General features: G+C 40.4%; 1 protein-coding gene across 12 annotated transcripts in view; it reads left to right on the top strand.

Annotated features, from left to right (window-relative positions):
• The window catches only part of PHACTR4 (phosphatase and actin regulator 4), a 109,476-nt gene that overhangs the window by 63,612 nt on the left and 28,405 nt on the right, over window positions 1–17,459 (top strand). For 5 of the 12 annotated variants that reach the window (XM_061390804.1, XM_061390823.1, XM_061390771.1 and 2 more), the window contains 3 exons: window positions 9,830–9,853; window positions 10,756–10,926; window positions 11,942–12,022. In XM_061390804.1, the coding sequence (XP_061246788.1) occupies window positions 9,830–9,853; window positions 10,756–10,926; window positions 11,942–12,022 (276 nt within the window). Of the gene's footprint in view, window positions 1–9,829; window positions 9,858–10,755; window positions 10,927–11,941; window positions 12,023–17,459 lie in introns of all 12 variants that reach the window. The other 7 variants (XM_061390850.1, XM_061390780.1, XM_061390832.1 and 4 more) reach the window with 2 other exon arrangements.

Genomic DNA, 17,459 nt, shown 5'->3' with positions numbered 1-17,459 from the left:
ATAACTGATTATTAAAAGCTTTGTGGGTAAAAGAATTTTATACACTTTAAATTCTATACATTTTTAAAAACTCAATCAGATCAGATCAGATCAGTCGCTCAGTTGTGTCCGACTCTTTGCAACCCCATGAATCGCAGCACGCCAGGCCTCCCTGTCCATCACCAACTCCCGGAGTTCACTCCAACTCTCGTCCATCGAGTCAGTGATGCCATCCAGCCATCTCATCCTCTGTCGTCTCCTTCTCCCCCTGCCCCCAATCCCTCCCAGCATCAGAGTCTTTTCCAATGAGTCAACTCTTCACATGAGGTGGCCAAAGTACTGGAGTTTCAGCTTTAGCATCATTCCTTCCAAAGAAATCCCAGCAAATTTGGAAAACTCAGCAGTGGCCACAGGACTGGAAAAGGTCAGTTTTCATTCCAATCCCAAAGAAAGGCAATGCCAAAGAATGCTCAAACTACCGCACAATTGCACTCATCTCACACGCTAGTAAAGTAATGCTTAAAATTCTCCAAGCCAGGCTTCAGCAATACGTGAACCGTGAACTTCCTGATGTTCAGGCTGGTTTTAGAAAAGGCAGAGGAACCAGAGATCAAATTGCCAACATCCACTGGATCATGGAAAAAGCAAGAGAGTTCCAGAAAAACATCTATTTCTGCTTTATTGACTATGCCAAAGCCTTTGACTGTGTGGATCACAATCAACTGTGGACAATTCTGAAAGAGATGGGAATACCAGACCACCTGACCTGCCTCTTGAGAAATCTGTATGCAGGTCAGGAAGCAACAGTTAGAACTGGACATGGAACAACAGACTGGTTCCAAATAGGAAAAGGAGTACGTCAAGGCTGTATATTGTCACCCTGTTTATTTAACTTATATGCAGAAAAACTCAATAAGGTATAAGAAATAGAGCTCGAACTAAGAGAGTCCCAGTAAATTTGTTGCTTATTACCAAATCTAGTGAAGGGTAGTGGGTAAAGAAGACTGTCTTGAAAACTAAGTTATCTGTCAACTACAGTTGCCTGTGCCTTAACTTGCCTTCCAACTTGGATGACCAAGAATTGGCTGTAAATCAGATTCTAAAATGAACTGGGCTTACTGTTTAACCCTGTTTTATCCTTTATCTCTAGCAAGTAATGTAGGTATAATATGTACCCACAGCAACTAGTCAATGAATACTTTATCTGAAGATGAAAAGTACTAAGTAATTTTTTAATAATACTATACATTTATTTAAAAATCACCTCAGAAATTCATGTGAATCAACTGAGCCTGAACTAAAAACATTGAGTTAAATACCAACCAGGAAAAAACTGAGGGTTGAAGAGCAAACTGCTAGAACTCTACATAATACATAAGAAATAAGTCTAGGACGTCCCTCGTGGCCCAGTGGTTAAGAATCCGCTTTGCAGTGTAGGGGACACAGATTCAATCCCTGATCCGAGAGGAGGCCTGTGCACTGCAAGTACTGAAGCCTGCGCACTCTAGGGCCCGTGAGCCTCAACTACTGAGCCCGTTGGCTACGACTCCTGAAGCCCATGCGCCTAGAGCCTGTGCTCCACAACAGGAGAAGCCGCTGCAGTGAGAAGCCCATGGTGTACAGCAGCTAGAGAGTAGCCGCCACTGACCGCACCTAGAGAAAGCCAGCACGCAGCAACAAAGACCCAGCACAGCCAAAAATAATGCAAGATTTAATTAGTTAAATTTACAAAAAGAAGTCGATGAAATGTGAGGTACTACAACTTGAAGGAGGAAGTAAGTAGTTTAAACACGGGGGCACAGTTTCAAGATACTACTGAAGCTTCAAACTCCAGACTGTAATTTAGTTGGGTATCTTGCACTCCTAACCTCCACCCCCTCCAGAAAGCACCAGGACCTCCACAGCTTTCCTAGTGGCCTGCAGTTACGTGACTTCTTTAGAACACACACCATAAAACTGTAAGCAGCGTTCTACACCCTGTTTTCTGGCAAACAAAGGGAAATAAGGAGGGAAACCACCTTCTTTTGGCTCTCATGGAAAACAGAATGGGACCATAAATACATTTTAAGTTCCGTAATTAATTTAAACAATGAGATACCCAAATGTGACTCCTGTATTTCTTCTGTGAAATTGACAATAGGAGGGAGATGGTCGTAAAATCAGAGTTGTTGAGGACAAATGTTTGGTTGATGTGCAGATTTGCTTATGAGTGGTTTCAAACTCATGCTCTAAGTCCTTTATTTAGGAGTACAGAAACAATATTTGAGGTGTAATTGTATCATTAAAATTTTAAAAAGTGGTTTCTAGACATTTGAACTATAGTTTTTGTTGTATCATTTATTCATCCATCAGTTTTTCTTTCTTTCTATTGCAGTTTTCTAAGTGGTGCAATTGAATTTTCTTCATGTCAGACAAAAATTCATAGTAAGAAACCTGAACAGTTTTAATGGATTCAAGAATGCTACAGAGATTAGTGGCTTCAATTACATCTAATCAGCCACCCCTATCAAGGATTTGTGCATACTTTAAAACCCTTCATTCCACAGCTGAAAAGCTTACACCTGGTGAATTTAGATTACCATTAACTTTGTTCTCTAGCTTCATGTATCACTATTCCAGATACCAAAGAAAATGGCCTTGAATGGTTTAATTTGGTTAATACTTCGGACTGTGATTTTTATGTGGGAAACAATTCATTTTTATAGGAACCTAATGTTTAGGAAGAGTTGTTTTCCATTGTGTATTTATGTATATGCTGGACTTTATTAACTGTTATGGGCTCCCACTTTCAAAGTGAATTTGTTTTTGTTCCAATTATAAAAGCCATCCATGTTCATTGTAAAGGAAAAACACACACACACAAAATATAAGAAGCTAGAAAGGAGAAAAGCAAATATCCCATAATCCTACCATCAAATTATGTTTACATTTTAGACTAGTTCCTTCCATTCTCCTTTTTAATGTGTAGTATAGTTTAGATAATGTAATGTGTAAATAATGTAAATGTAAATAAATATATACCCTGTTTTTAACCTTGAATTATTACTCTAGAAACCTAGTTTTAATAATTATATATTGTTTTATATAAAATTTTCAGTTTATTTATATACCCATTGTTATACATTAAGATATTCACAATTATATACCACTCTAAATAAGACTGTCAGAAATAATATCTTTAGGCAGCTTCCACCTTCCAAAGCTGAGTCTACTAGATTTTTGTTTGAATGTTAATGAGAACTTAAGCTTTTTGATCCTTGCCCCCCTAGTTCTAAATAAAACTTTGTTAGTTTTGGGGGTTTTTTTAAAGAAGAATATATGCCCAAATGGAGTTTGATAATGGGAGGCTAATACCTGTTTCATACTCTTCAAAGTTGGATTTAGGCAGATGGCTGAGTAGGTCTTTCCAAAGAATGTTATTATAAGTCTACTTTCAGTCAGCTACTTGCCCTTCTTGGAAATATTCTTGAATGTAAGTAGGGAAGGCTTGACTGGCTACTTCTTGCTGCTGCTGCTGCTGCTGCTAAGTCGCTTCAGTCGTGTCCAACTCTGTGCGACCCCATATATGGCAGCCCACCAGGCTTCCCCGTCCCTGGAATTCTCAAGGCAAGAACACTGGAATGGGTTGTCATTTCCTTCTCCAATGCATGAAAGTGAAGTCGCTCAGTTGTGTCCAACTTTTAGCAACCCCATGGACTGCAGCCCACCAGGCTCCTCCATCCATGGAATTTTCCAGGCAAGAGTACTGGAGTGGGGGTGACATTGCCTTCTCTGGGCTACCTCTTACTACCATTTAATTACTTAAAGATCCTACTCTTCATATGTAGGACATTTGATGGAATCAAGTTTTTGTGAATTCCCTCTGTTGTCAGTATAGTTGATTCTGGGGTAAAAGAGATGATTTACCCCTTTCCCTTTTCATTAAGAATGATTAATCTGCTTCTCTTTCTTCTTTTTCTGAAATCTTTCATGCATGAGAACACTCCCTTGATTCAGAATTTATTTCTTTCAGCAGGCACCTAAGCAAAGAGTACATGGGAATAACTTTATCAACACTTCATTTTAATCAGTTATAGGTGTTACTTTTGAATAATGGCTAAAAGTTGAGTTTCTAGAGCACTCTCAAACTAGTCTCCTCTAGAAATGCCTAAGAGTGTGACTTCAGAGTTCTCTCTCCCACGTGTCTTATCAACAACATGAAGAATCTGTTTCAACTTGAAGCAGAATCTTTTTTTTCCAGCTGTGCCACAGTGGCACATGGGATCTTAGTTCCCCTGCTGCGGCTGCTGCTAAGTCGCTTCAGTCGTGTCCGACTCTGTGCGACCCCATAAACGGCAGCCCACCAGGCTTCCCCGTCCCTGGGATTCTCCAGGCAAGAACACTGGAGTGGCTTGCCATTTCCTTCTCCAGTGCATGAAAGTGAAAAGTGAAAGTGAAGTCGCTCAGTCATGTCCGACTCTAGCGACCCCATGGACTGCAGCCTACCAGGCTCCTCCATCCATGGGATTTTCTAGGCAAAAGTACTGGAGTGGGGTGCCATTGCCTAACCATGGCCCCTTCCCTGGAAGCACAGAGTCTTAACTACTGGATTGCCAGGAAAGTCCTGAAACAAGATGTAAAGAAATAAGATGCACAACGTCAGTGAAGAAAGACTCCAGATACAGGATATGATTCATAAATAAGAAAGAAAAATCTATAATCCAGTGTAAAAATAGTGTACAATAATGATCTAAATCATAAAAATTGCTGTATCCAATTTAAGTATGAAGGAATAAGTTCATTTTTTAAATTTATTTTTTTTTAATTTATTTTTTAATTGGAGGAAAATTGCTTTACAATGTTGTGTTGGTTTTTGCCATAAAACTAATGCAAATCAGTTATATATATATTCCCTCCCTCTTGAACCTCCCTCTCTTCCAACCATCCCACCCCTCTAGGTCATCACAGAGCACCAGGCTGGTTTCCCTGGGTTATATAGCAACTTTCCCCAGCCATCTGTTTTACATCAGATCAGATCAGTCGCTCAGTCGTGTCCGACTCTTTGCGAGCCCATGAATCGAAGCACGCCAGGCCTCCCTGTCCATCACCAACTCCTGGAATTCACTCAGACTCATGTCCATCGAGTCAGTGATGCCATCCAGCCATCTCATCCTTTGTCGTCCCCTTCTCTTCTTGACCCAATCCCTCCCAGCATCAGAGTCTTTTCCAATGAGTCAACTCTTCGCATGAAGTGGCCAAAGTACTGGAGTTTCAGCTTTAGCATCATTCCTTCCAAAGAAATCCCAGGGCTGATCTCCTTCAGAATGGACTGGTTGGATCCCCTTGCAGTCCAAGGGACTCTCAGGAGTCTTATATGTGTCAATGTGACCTTCTCAGTTCGTCCCACCTTCTTCTCTGTCCACAAATCTGTTCTCTATGTGTACATCTTAATTCCTTCTCTGCAGATAGTACATCAGTACCATTTTTCTAGATTCCATATATACACATTAATATACGATATTTGTTTTTCTTTATCCATTCTTGTTTTTCTTTATCCATACATCTGTTGAGGGACATCTAGGTTGCTTCCATGTCCTGGCTATTGTAAATAATGCTGCCAAAGTAATGACTTCTAACAGAAATGAACAAAGGACTGATAAAGTACCTGCTGAAATTTGAAGTCATTGTAAGTGGGTGGCAAATTAGTTTATGTGCTAAATCTCTCAGTTGTGTCTGATTCCTTGCAACCCTATGGACCGTAGTCCACCAGCCTCCTCTGTCTATGAGATTATCCCAGCAGCAGTACTGGAGTGGGCTGCCATTTTCTCCTCCAGGGGATCTTCCCAACCCAAGGATCGAACCAAAGTCTCCTGCATCTCCTGCATTAGCAGGCGGATTCTTTACCACTGAGCCACCTGGGAAGCTCAAATTAGTTTATAAGGAAGCTCTAATAAGATACCTAGCTTTACTATTTGTACCCTTTATACATTTTGATAGAAAGTATCCAAAGAATGAAACATACAACAAAAAGTAGTCCAATGGTGGGGAGGGAGGGGGGAGAGAAAACCAATGAAATTATATGTATAAAGTCCTGAAATAAATGTAAAAACTGAATCCCCAACTGAAACTACTATACCCAGTGAAAATATCCTTCAAAATAAATAGAATAAAATTATTCTACTTGGAAGCGGAGAATTGCAGGAAGAAATGAAGAATATCTGAAAGCAAGTATGCAGGAAATACAAAAGAATAGTATTTGTTAAAACCACAGTAATGTGTTCTGTGGTTTATTGTTATATGTATGTATAAGTAAAATATGACAACACGAGTAATGGAGTTGAAATGTAAAGTTCTTGCATTGTTTTATATGTTGTGAAAGTACTAACTTAAATGTAGACTGCAAGTCAAGGATGCACAGAACAAATGAGGCAAATGGAAAATAAACAGCAAAATGGTAGACCTCTAACCTCCAGCTGTGTGTAAAAGCATTCTAAAAGACAGCAGTTTCAAACTAGAGAGAAAAACAAAGCAAGGATGTTATTAGAGCAGTGTAGAGAATTTCATAATGATAAAAGGGTCAATTCAACAGCAAGATACAGCTTTAAAGTATATAAAGCAAGAATTAATAGAAGTAAAGAGACAGATCCACTTTCATAGGTAGAAATAACAACATGCCTCTCTCAGTAACTGATAGAACAAGCTGACAACGTATCAAAAGGAATACTTATTAATGATTTGTATACCATGATAGACCAACCTGACATAACTGGCTTATATAGACCACTACACTCACTCACTGATACACTAATACACTATATTCCCAAGTACACGTGGAACATAGTATGTTATAAATCTAGAGAAGAAAAAGGAAAAAAAACAATAGTAAGTGGCTAGACGCTAAAAAAATTAATAATAAATAACTAATTCTCTTTAAAATCTAGGGAAAAAATTAATGTAAACTTTTTATTTTTTTATAATTTAAATTCTGTCTGAGTCTAGGAAACTCACAGGGGAGATCCTCCCAATTCTTCTGTAGGAATAATTTACCTGAGTCGGAAACTCTGGAATGGTGCCATGATTTTCTGGTTTATTTTTCTTCAACAAAGAATTAGGTTACGTGCAAATAGTGTCTGCCTCTGTCTCTTAACATGCAAAAGCTTTCCAGATAGTATCTGGATTTGAATTTAGCAACCTGACTGACCATAAGAATCACCTGGGGAATTTTTTGAAAACAGATTTCTAGGGCCCACCTCCTGCAGATTCTATGTTTTGAAAAGGCAACTGAACTGATTCCAAGTATTTGAACAGCTTTGGGAGTCACGGAAATAATGTTCTGTTTGTCATGAAAGTGAGGAGGAGAGAAGGGAGAATATGAAAATACGGAAAGGAGAATGTGAGAATATGAATAAATTGGGGATAATAACAACCAGGTTAGGACTGGGTGTGGCTGAGCCTCACTTCATGATGCAAGAGGCATACCCACTTCTAAAAGTTTTATGGATGTGAAGATTAAGCACATTTGCATAAAGCATCAAAGAAAAAAACTGCTGTCTTTGCTTTTTGTATTCAGTGACTGGATGGCAGATGCATTCCTTTTTATCATAAGCTGTTGGTATTTTCCAGATACACTGTGACTTAATATAAACGGAATTTATTTTGAGCTCATACGCTAGCAGGCATAAATATGTTTGATTGGATATCATGATTTTGTTGTTTTGAATGTATAAGAAAAAGGGGATACATGTTGTTCAATATAATGAAGAACTAAAACACATAACAGAGAGGGCAGTGGCACCCCACTCCAGTACTCTTACTTGGAGAATCCCATGGACGGAGGAGCCTGCTGGGCTGCAGTCTGTGGGGTCGCAAAGAGTCGGACACGACTGAGCGACTTCCCTTTCACTTTTCACTTTCATGCATTGGAGAAGGAAATGGCAACCCACTCCAGTGTTCTTGCCTGGAGAATCCCAGGGACGGGGGAGCCTGGTGGGCTGCCATCTATGGGGTCACAGTAGAGTTGGACATGACTGAAGCGACTTAGCAGTAGCAGCAGCAGCAGAACAGATAAACTAAGTCCTACTTTAGAAGGCGATTTCTTGCCCAGTTGTTGTGTCCGACTCTTTGTGACCCCGTGGACTGCAGCACGCCAGGCTTCCCTGTCTTCCTTTATCTCCTAGAGTTTGCTCAAACTCATGGCCGCTGAGTCAGTGATGCCATCCCACCATCTCATCCTCTGTCACCTCCTTCTCTTCCCATGTACCATCTTTCCCAGCATCAGGATCTTTTCCAATGCGCTGACTCTTCGCATCAGGTGTTCAAAGTATTGGAGCTTCAGCATCAGTCCTTCCAATAATATTCAGGGTTGATTTCCTTTAGGATGGACTGGTTGGATCTCCTTGCTGTCCAAGGGACTCTCAAGAGTGTTCTCTAACACCACAGTTCAAAAGCATCAATTCTTTGATGCTCAGCCTTCTTTATGGTCCAACTCTCACACCCATATTATGACTACTGGAAAAACCATAGCTTTGACTATACTGACCTTTGTCGCAAAGTGATGTCTCTGCTTTCTAATATGCTATTAAGGTTTGTCATAGCCTTTCTTCCAAGGAGTAAGCATCTTTTCATTTCATGATTGCAGTCACCATCTGCAGTGATTTTGGAACCCAAGAAAATAAAATCTGCAGTTTCCATTTTTCCCCATCTATTTGCCAAGAATGTGGTTAGGTATCAAAAAGATAGTGGAAGCAGGCTAGATTGGATGTATTTTCATTTTAAGACTTTACAGACAACAACTTTCTGTGATTTTGTTACTGCCTAAGATTTCTATAAAGTTTTTTGCCTATTTTTCTTTGTAAAAGCATCACATAGCACTTAGAATTTTTACTTTCGCATTGTTAGTTTGAGGGTTTTTTGTTTGTCTTGGCTTGGTTTTTGGTTTTTTATATTATCTTCTCTATTACTTTTAACCAAACAGGCATTTTCCTATGTGTCTTTTGGAACTGAGTGAAGTTCAGTCATTGGGTGGGTTAGCAAGAGATTTAAAGTTTCAGTCCATCCCTGCCTCAGTAAGGAAGGCTAATATTTGAGAAAGAACAGCTTATGTTACTTAGCTTCATTCCTGAAAGTGTTATCATGAACATATGTTAAATATTATATAATGAGTGCTCTTCAGTGTCTTCAGGTCTCACTGACATTCCATAATTGGTAGAATACTGTCTTAGTTAAAGCATTCACTCTTAAAAGCAGTACCACGTGTTCCCGCTAGTGCTACTCTTGGTGGTCTGTCCCAGGACAGGAGCAACCAACCTTGAAAAAATATGATCCAGTGTTATATTCTATTGCATTTCATGTAAAGAATTAGAATAGTCGAGACCCAAGATGCCCTCAAGTAAAGACATCAGTGGTGTCCTTTTCATCTCTTGCACTTCAGAAACCAGGCCCCTGTTTTGCCCTTGTCATTTTAGGCAAAATAATGTATCAGCAGCCATCGCTGCAGTCATTCTAATTATGATTGTGTAAATCTGATCTTTACCAATAGACTTCCCTAGACTCATCACCTACCAACTGAAAAAAGATTGAATTGGGCATGTGTTTCTTAAAAAAAAAATAATGCTTGTTGACTGTGTGTTTTCTCTTGTGAAAAAATATCTATTAAGAGGTTTTTTTAGTGCCTATATTATGCTCCTTTGTTTCTCCCCACCTCCAAATGCATTATTTGCTTCAAATGTGAAGTTATTTACAATAAATATGTTAACTTATTACACGTGACTATATAGTATGTGGCACTTGATGTATTTCTACAAAGTAAAGGCCCCACTTGAATTCCAGGATTGTTATTCCACATGACTCTTTTTTTTTTCTTCTCCTCTAGACTTCTCCAAAGAGCCCTGGGACAGTAGGTGGAGTGCAAAGTTGTATTGTGTTGCCTTCCTGCTTTTTTTTTTGTTGTTGCCTTCCTGCTTTTTATTATTATTATTATTCTTGGCCCAGTCTTGGCTGCTTCTTTCTGTGCCACTAAAGCTCACTCACTAAACCCTGCATGTGTGGTCATTATGAGGGACTCATGGCCTTTCATTTCAGTCCTGCACATTTATCATGTCAGTTATGTTTCTTGTCAAATCTTTAGAATCAGTTTTGTCCCTAAAGCAATCTTGTGATAAGCAAACTGAACTCTCATTCTACTTTAAATTTTTCCTTTGTTTTGAAGCATCTCTAACACCCCTGTCCCATCCCCCAAGTCCCTTCCAGTACTCCCAAATGACCTAAGGTCTTTTTTGCAAAGGGAGAAAATAATCTGATAACATACACAAGAAATTGTTATCCCCTCCCTGACTGTTTATGTCCTGAGAAAGGAGAGCAGGGAGAGGGCAGTGTTTAACAGAGAAAGTGACTCACTCACCGATGGAATTCTCTGCTTCAGTGACACAAGAGATAGTATTGTTAACTGGCCTTCCCCCATGCCAAGAAGCCTACGTTGAGGCAAGATCTCATGCATATTGGGAAGAGATTCACATTTGTGTGTGCATGTGCCTTTAAGAGATTTGAGCTGATTATGATCATCTCATTGAATTTTTGTCCTAAAATGATGTGTCAGCTCCATTGGGTTCTTTTTCCCCTTAGTAATTTATCTGTTCTGGATTTTGATGTCTGGTGTCCATGGAGTCTGTCTGCATGATTATTCATCATTGCTCTGATCCTTTCCAACTACCACAGGAAGAGAGGGGAAGGGACATTTTCAAGATTATGTTGAAATAATAAATTGGCTGTTCTCTTCCCTCTCTCCCTCTCATGCAACAGAAGAAATAGGTCAGCCCACTGCAGACCTAGGCATGGTCATGGACTGTGTGGAAGCAGGAGACATAACGCCTCCTACCAAAAGGAAGAGCAAGTTCTCAGGCTTTGGCAAGATCTTCAAGCCCTGGAAATGGCGGAAAAAAAAAAGTGATAAATTCAAAGAGACATCAGAAGGTGAGATGTTAAAATTGATGTATATGTTCTGAGTCAAAGAGTTCCCCATTGGAAGTACCTAACTTTTTCATTCTCTTCCCAATTTTCTATAACCCCCTATTTGAAGAGGAAATTGAATCTTTTAGAATTAAAAAACAAGTGGTCACTCACTAAGTATTTTGATGGAATTAATGTTTATCAGTTGAGTGGTGAATGGAGCTCCTGAACTACAGCAGGTCTAAAATGCTCTCTTTTTCTAGCCGCACTGGGTCTTCATCACCATTTGTTGGCTTTCTCCAGCTGCGGTGCACAGGCTTCTCGCTGCAGCGGCTTCTCCTGTTGGGGAGCGTAGGCTCCGGAGCTGGGTCTCAGTAGCGGCGGCACACGCACTTGGTTGCCTTGTGGCGTGTGGGATCTTCCCAGACCTGGAATCAAACCCATGTTTCCTGCATTGGCAGACAGATTCTTAACCACTGGACTACCAGGGAAGCCCTAAGATGCTGCTTTTTTCCTATTTTGGCTACTTCCTCCCAGAAAAAGTTCGTCCATAAGTATCTCATTATTGAAATTTCCATAGAAAAGGAAGGAGGGACTTTGGAATGCAGAGGACTTGGGTTCCATCCCTGGTTGGGGAATTAAGATCCCACTTGCCACAGAGCAACTAAGCCCTGTCCTGGCCAAATAAATAATTCTAAAAAAAGGAAGGAATTCCCTGGCAGTCCAGTGGTTAGGATTCCTCCCCCTCACTACCAAAGGCCAGAGTTCAATCCTTGGTCAGGAAACTAAGGTTCTATAAGCCTGATAGCGTGGCGAAAAAAAAGGGGGGAGCAGTAAAGCTGAACTTGTGTAGTTCCTTTTGGAAATGATACTTTGCCAATAGCACAGGATGCCAGAGAAATTAAGTTTTAAAATTTGAAGGTTGGTTTTGTATTCTTTTCTTTCCTAAGAATAGAAAATTGAACCACTTTATTCTTTTACCTAAGGTGTTGGCTTTTGTCTGCACATTTCTGAGTATTGTTTTCTAATTTAATATTAGTTTTAGAGAGAAAAATATCTATGCGAAAACCGAGAGAAGAGCTGGTTAAAAGAGGGCTTCTGTTGGAAGATTCTGAGCAGGGTGAGTATGCATACACTCAAATAGCATATGCCTGTCTCTGTACACTTGGTCTTTGGTTCTGACTAGGTATTTGAATTTTCTTTATTATTGCTGTTGTTGAGAGGGGAGAGGACTTTAAAAAACTTTCATCATCTAGAATATATATTTTTAAAACTTTGATTAAAAAAGAAAAGGCAATCAGTAGGAAAGTCGGCAAAAGCACTGAACAGACAGTTCACTGAAGAGTACATACAGATGCACAATAAACAGAAAAAGGTGGGTTTCTTACTTCATTAATAATTAAGAGATGCAAATTAAAACCAAAATAAAAGCTCTACGCATAAACTAGAAAACCTAAAATTAACCAAATGACCAAGAACAAGAACTGATGAGGGTATGAAATGTGGAATTTACATACAACTATTGTTATAAGCGTTAAAGTGGAATAATCACATTGAAAAATAGTTTAACCTAATCTACGAAAGCTCAGTTCAGTTCAGTTCAGTCGCTCAGTTGTGTCCGACTCTTTGCGACCCCATGAATTGCAGCACGCCAGGCCTCCCTGTCCATCACCAACTCCCAGAGTTCACTCAGACTCACGTCCAATGAGTCAGTGATGCCGTCCAGCCATCTCATCCTCTGTCGTCCCCTTCTCCTCCTGCCCCCAATCCCTCCCAGCATCAGAGTCTTCCAGTGAGTCAACTCTTCACATGAGGTGGCCAAAGTACTGGAGTTTCAGCTTTAGCATCATTCCTTCCAAAGAAATCCCAGGGCAGATTTCCTTCAGAATGGACTAGTTGGATCTCCTTGTAGTCCAAGGGACTCTCAAGAGTCTTCTCCAACACCACCGTTCAAAAGCATCAATTCTTCGGCGCTCAGCTTTCTTCACAGTCCAACTCTCACATCCATACACGACCACTGGAAAAACCATAGCCTTGACTAGACGGACCTTTGTTGGCAAAGTAATGTCTCTGTTTTTCAATATACTGTCTAGGTTGGTCATAACTTTCCTTCCAAGGAGTAAGCGTCTTTTAATTTCATGGCTACAGTCACCATCTGCAGTGATTTTGGAGCCCCCAAAAATAAAGTCTGACTCTGTTTCTACTGTTTCCCCATCTATTTGCCATGAAGTGATGGGACCAGAAGCCATGATCTTAGTTTTCTGAATGTTGAGTTTTAAGCCAACTTTTTCACTCCTCTTTCACCTTCATCAAGAGGCTTTTTAGTTCCTCTTCACTTTCTGCCATAAGGGTGGTGTCATCTGCATATCTGAGGTTATTGATATTTTTCCCGGCAATCTTGATTCCAGCTTGTGCTTCTTCCAGCCCAGCATTTCTCATGATGTACTCTGCATAGAAGCTAAATAAGCAGGGTGACAATATACAGCCCTGTCATACTCCTTTTCCTATTTGGAACCAGTCTGTTGTTCCATGTCCAGTTCTAACTGTTGCTTCCTGACCTGCATATAAATTTCTCAAGAGGCAGGTCAGGTGGTCTGGTATTCCCATCTCTTTCAGAATTTTCCACAGTTTATTGTGATCCACACAGTCAAAGGCTTTGGCACAGTCAATAAAGCAGAAATAGATGTTCTTCTGGAATTCTCTTGCTTTTTCAATGATCCAGCGATTGTTGGCAATTTGATCTCTGGTTCCTCTGCCTTTTCTAAAACCAGCTTGTACAACTAGAAGTTCACGGTTCACATATTGCTGAAGCCTGGCTTGGAGAATTTTGAGCATTACTTTACTAGTGTGTGAGATGAGTGCAATTGTGCAGTAGTTTGAGCATTCCTTGGCATTGCCTTTCTTTGGGATTGGAATGAAAACTGACCTTTTCCAGTCCTGTGGCCACTGCTGAGTTTTCCAAATGTGCTGGCATATTGAGTGCAGCACTTTCACAGCATCATCTTACAGAATTTGGAATAGCTCAACTGGAATTCCATCACCTCCACCAGCTTTGTTTGTAGTGATGCTTTCTAAGGCCCACTTGACTTCACATTCCAGGATGTCTGGCTCTAGGTCAGTGATCACACCATCATGATTATCTGGGTTGTGAAGATCTTTTTTTACAGTTCTTCTGTGTTTCCTGCCATCTCTTCTTAATATCTTCTGCTTCTGTTAGATCCATACCATTTCTGTCCTTTATTGAGCCCATCTTTGCATGAAATGTCCCCTTGGTATCTCTAATTTTCTTGAAGAGATCTCTAGTCTTTCCCATTCTGTTATTTTCTTCTCTTTCTTTGCATTGATCGCTGAGGAAGGCTTTCTGTTCTCTTCTTGTTATTCTTTGGAACTCTGTATTCAGATGCTTATATCTTTCCTTTTCTCCTTTGCTTTTCGCTTCTCTTCTTTTCACAGCTATTGGTAAGGCCTCCCTAGACAGCCATTTTGCTTTTTTGCATTTTTTTTCCATGGGAATGGTCTTCATCCCTGTCTCCTGTACAATGTCACAAACCTCAGTCCATAGTTCATCAGGCACTCTATCAGATTTAGTCCCTTAAATCTATTTCTCACTTCCACTGTATAATCATAAGGGATTTGATTTAGGTCATACCTGAATGGTCTAGTGGTTTTCCCTACTTTCTTCAATTTAAGTCTGTATTTGGCAGTAAGGAGTTCATGATCTGAGCCACAGTCAGCTCCTGGTCTTGTTTTTGTTGATTGTATAGAGCTTCTCCATCTTTGGCTGCAAAGAATATAATCAGTCTGATTTCGATGTTGACTGTCTGGTGATGTCCATGTGTAGAGTCTTCTTTTGTGTTGTTGGAAGAGGGTGTTTGCTATGACCAGTGCATTTTCTTGGCAAAACTCTATTAGTCTTTGCCCTGCTTCATTCTGTATTCTAAGGCCAAATTTGCCTGTTACTCACGGTGTTTCTTGACTTCCTACTTTTGCATTCCAGTCCCCTATAATGAAAAGGACATCTTTTTTGGGTGTTAGTTCTAAAAGGTCTTGTAGGTCTTCATAGAACTGTTCAACTTCAGCTTCTTCAGCGTTACTGGTTGGGGCATAGACTTGGATTACTGTGATATTAAATGGTTTGCCTTGGAAACGAACAGATATCATTCTGTCGTTTTTGAGATTACATCCAAGTACTGCATTTCAAACTCTTTTGTTGACCATGATGGCCACTCCATTTCTTCTGAGGGATTCCTGCCCGCAGTAGTAGATGTAATGGTCATCTGAGTTAAATTCACCCATTCCAGTCCATTTTAGTTTGCTGATTCCTAGAATGTTGACTGGAGAAGGCAATGGCACCCCACTCCAGTCCTTTTGCCTGGAAAATCCCATGGACGGAGGAGCCTGGTGGGCTGCAGTGCATGGGGTCACTAGAGTGGGACACGAGTGAGCGACTTCACTTTCACTTTTCACTTTCATGCATTGGAGAAGGAAATGGCAACCCACTCCAGTGTTCTTGCCTGGAGAATCCCAGGGATGGGGAAGCCTGTCTCTGGGGTCGCACAGAGTCAGACACGACTGAAGCGACTTAGCAGCAGCAACGGCAGCAGAATGTCGACATTCACTCTTGCCATCTCTTATTTGACCACTTCCAATTTGCTTTGATTCATGGACCTGACATTCCAGGTTCCTATGCAATATTGCTCTTTACAGCATCGGACCTTACTTCTATCACCAGTCATATCCACAACTGGGTATTCTTTTTGCTTTGGCTCCATCCCTTCATTCTTTCTGGAGTTATTTCTCCACTGATCTCCAGTAGCATATTGGGCACCTACTGACCTGGGGAGTTCCTCTTTCAGTATCCTATCATTTTGCCTTTTCATACTGTTCATGGGGTTCTCAAGGCAAGAATACTGAAGTGGTTTGCCATTCCCTTCTCCAGTGGACCACATTCTGTCAGACCTCTCCACCATGACCCACCTGTCTTGGGTGGTCCCACGGGCATGGCTTAGTTTCATTGAGTTAGACAAGGCTGTGGTCCTAGTGTGATTAGATTGACTAGTTTTTTGTGAGTATGGTTTCAGTGTGTCTGCCCTCTGATACCCTCTTGCAACACCTACCGTCTTACTTGGGTTTCTCTTACCTTGGACGTGGGTTATCTCTTCACGGCGGCCCCTTCTGACCTTGAACGTGGAATAGCTCCTCTAGGCCCTCCTGGGCAGCCACCGCTCTTTGGAGGTGGGGTTGCTCCTCTCGGCCGCCGCCCCTGGCCTCGGAGGTGGGGTAGCTCCTCTCGGCTGCTCAGACGTGGGGTAGCTCCTCCCGGCTGCCGCCCCTGACCTCGGACGTGGGGTAGCTCCTCTTGGCTGCCTCCTCTCCGGCATGGGGCCCTCCCGGCTTCTGCCCCTGACCGCAGACGTGGGGTAGCTCCTCTCGGCCGTGCTAAGGGTGCCGGTTGCAGCCGCCCGCGCTAAATGTGGGCAGTTTACAAAGACTGTAAACCTATGTACAGTCTTTGGTATATACGGAACAAAAACACATGTATACATGTGTATCAGGAGATATATATAAATATGCTCATAGCCGCAATGTTTATTAACAGAGCAAAACTAGAAAACAACCCAAATGTCCTCAGTAGTAAAATATATAAGTAACTTGGGATATACATTGATAAAATGAAATATTATATGGCAATACAAACTATACCTACTTCCTTTAATGTGAATTTCATCAGTAATACTGAGCAATTGAAGTCAGTCATGAAAGAATATATATTGTATTATTTCTATAAGTATAAAGAAACAACAGTGTTTGGAAATATATGATTGTGTGATTAAACTATAATAAAAACACAAAGAAAGGATTATCATAAGAGTTAGAAGAGTGATTGCTTTGTGGGGGAAGGAGAAACATTTTATAATATTTCTTAATGTCCATGATGCTCGCTCAGGTGTTTTCCTGGTAATATGTTTTTGAAATTTACATTTCTATTTGTACCATTTTCTACTGGTGTTAAACTTGATAATGACAAATACTAAATAATGATTAAGATATTTCTATAAAATTCAATGCCATACCATCTGTATTTTATTTATTTAAAGAAAGCCTTTTGAATATAATCTTCAAGGTTACTTTCCATGTAGAGTTATTACAAAATATTGGCTGTTTTCCCCTTGTTGTACAATACACCTTTGAGCCTATCTTATACCCCACAGTTTGTGCCTCCCACTCCCCACCCCTTTATTGCATATAAGTGGGCATATATTTTTTGTGGGAATGAAAACATCTAATGAAGAAAAAATATTAAATAAAACATAAAAAGTGAGGGTAATTGATTTTTTTTTTTTTTTAAGAATCTCAACTTAAGGGGTAAACAAAATGATTTTATTTCTTCTAATAATTACCTCCTTATTTTCTATATTAAAGTCCATTTTCTTACTGAGGGGAATAAAAAAACTTCCTTCAACCTTCCCTCCAAAGTGCCTTCCTTATCTGGCTATGGTCTTTAACTCTGAAATTGCCATTTAGTGGTTGGTGAAGGATCCTTGGGGCCAACATAT

The sequence above is a fragment of the Bos javanicus genome, chromosome 2 (assembly GCF_032452875.1).
Source record: "Bos javanicus breed banteng chromosome 2, ARS-OSU_banteng_1.0, whole genome shotgun sequence".
Taxonomy (NCBI): Eukaryota; Metazoa; Chordata; class Mammalia; order Artiodactyla; family Bovidae; genus Bos; species Bos javanicus.
The sequence above is the reverse complement of the archived record's forward strand: the minus strand, read 5'-3'. Positions and strand labels throughout refer to the sequence as shown.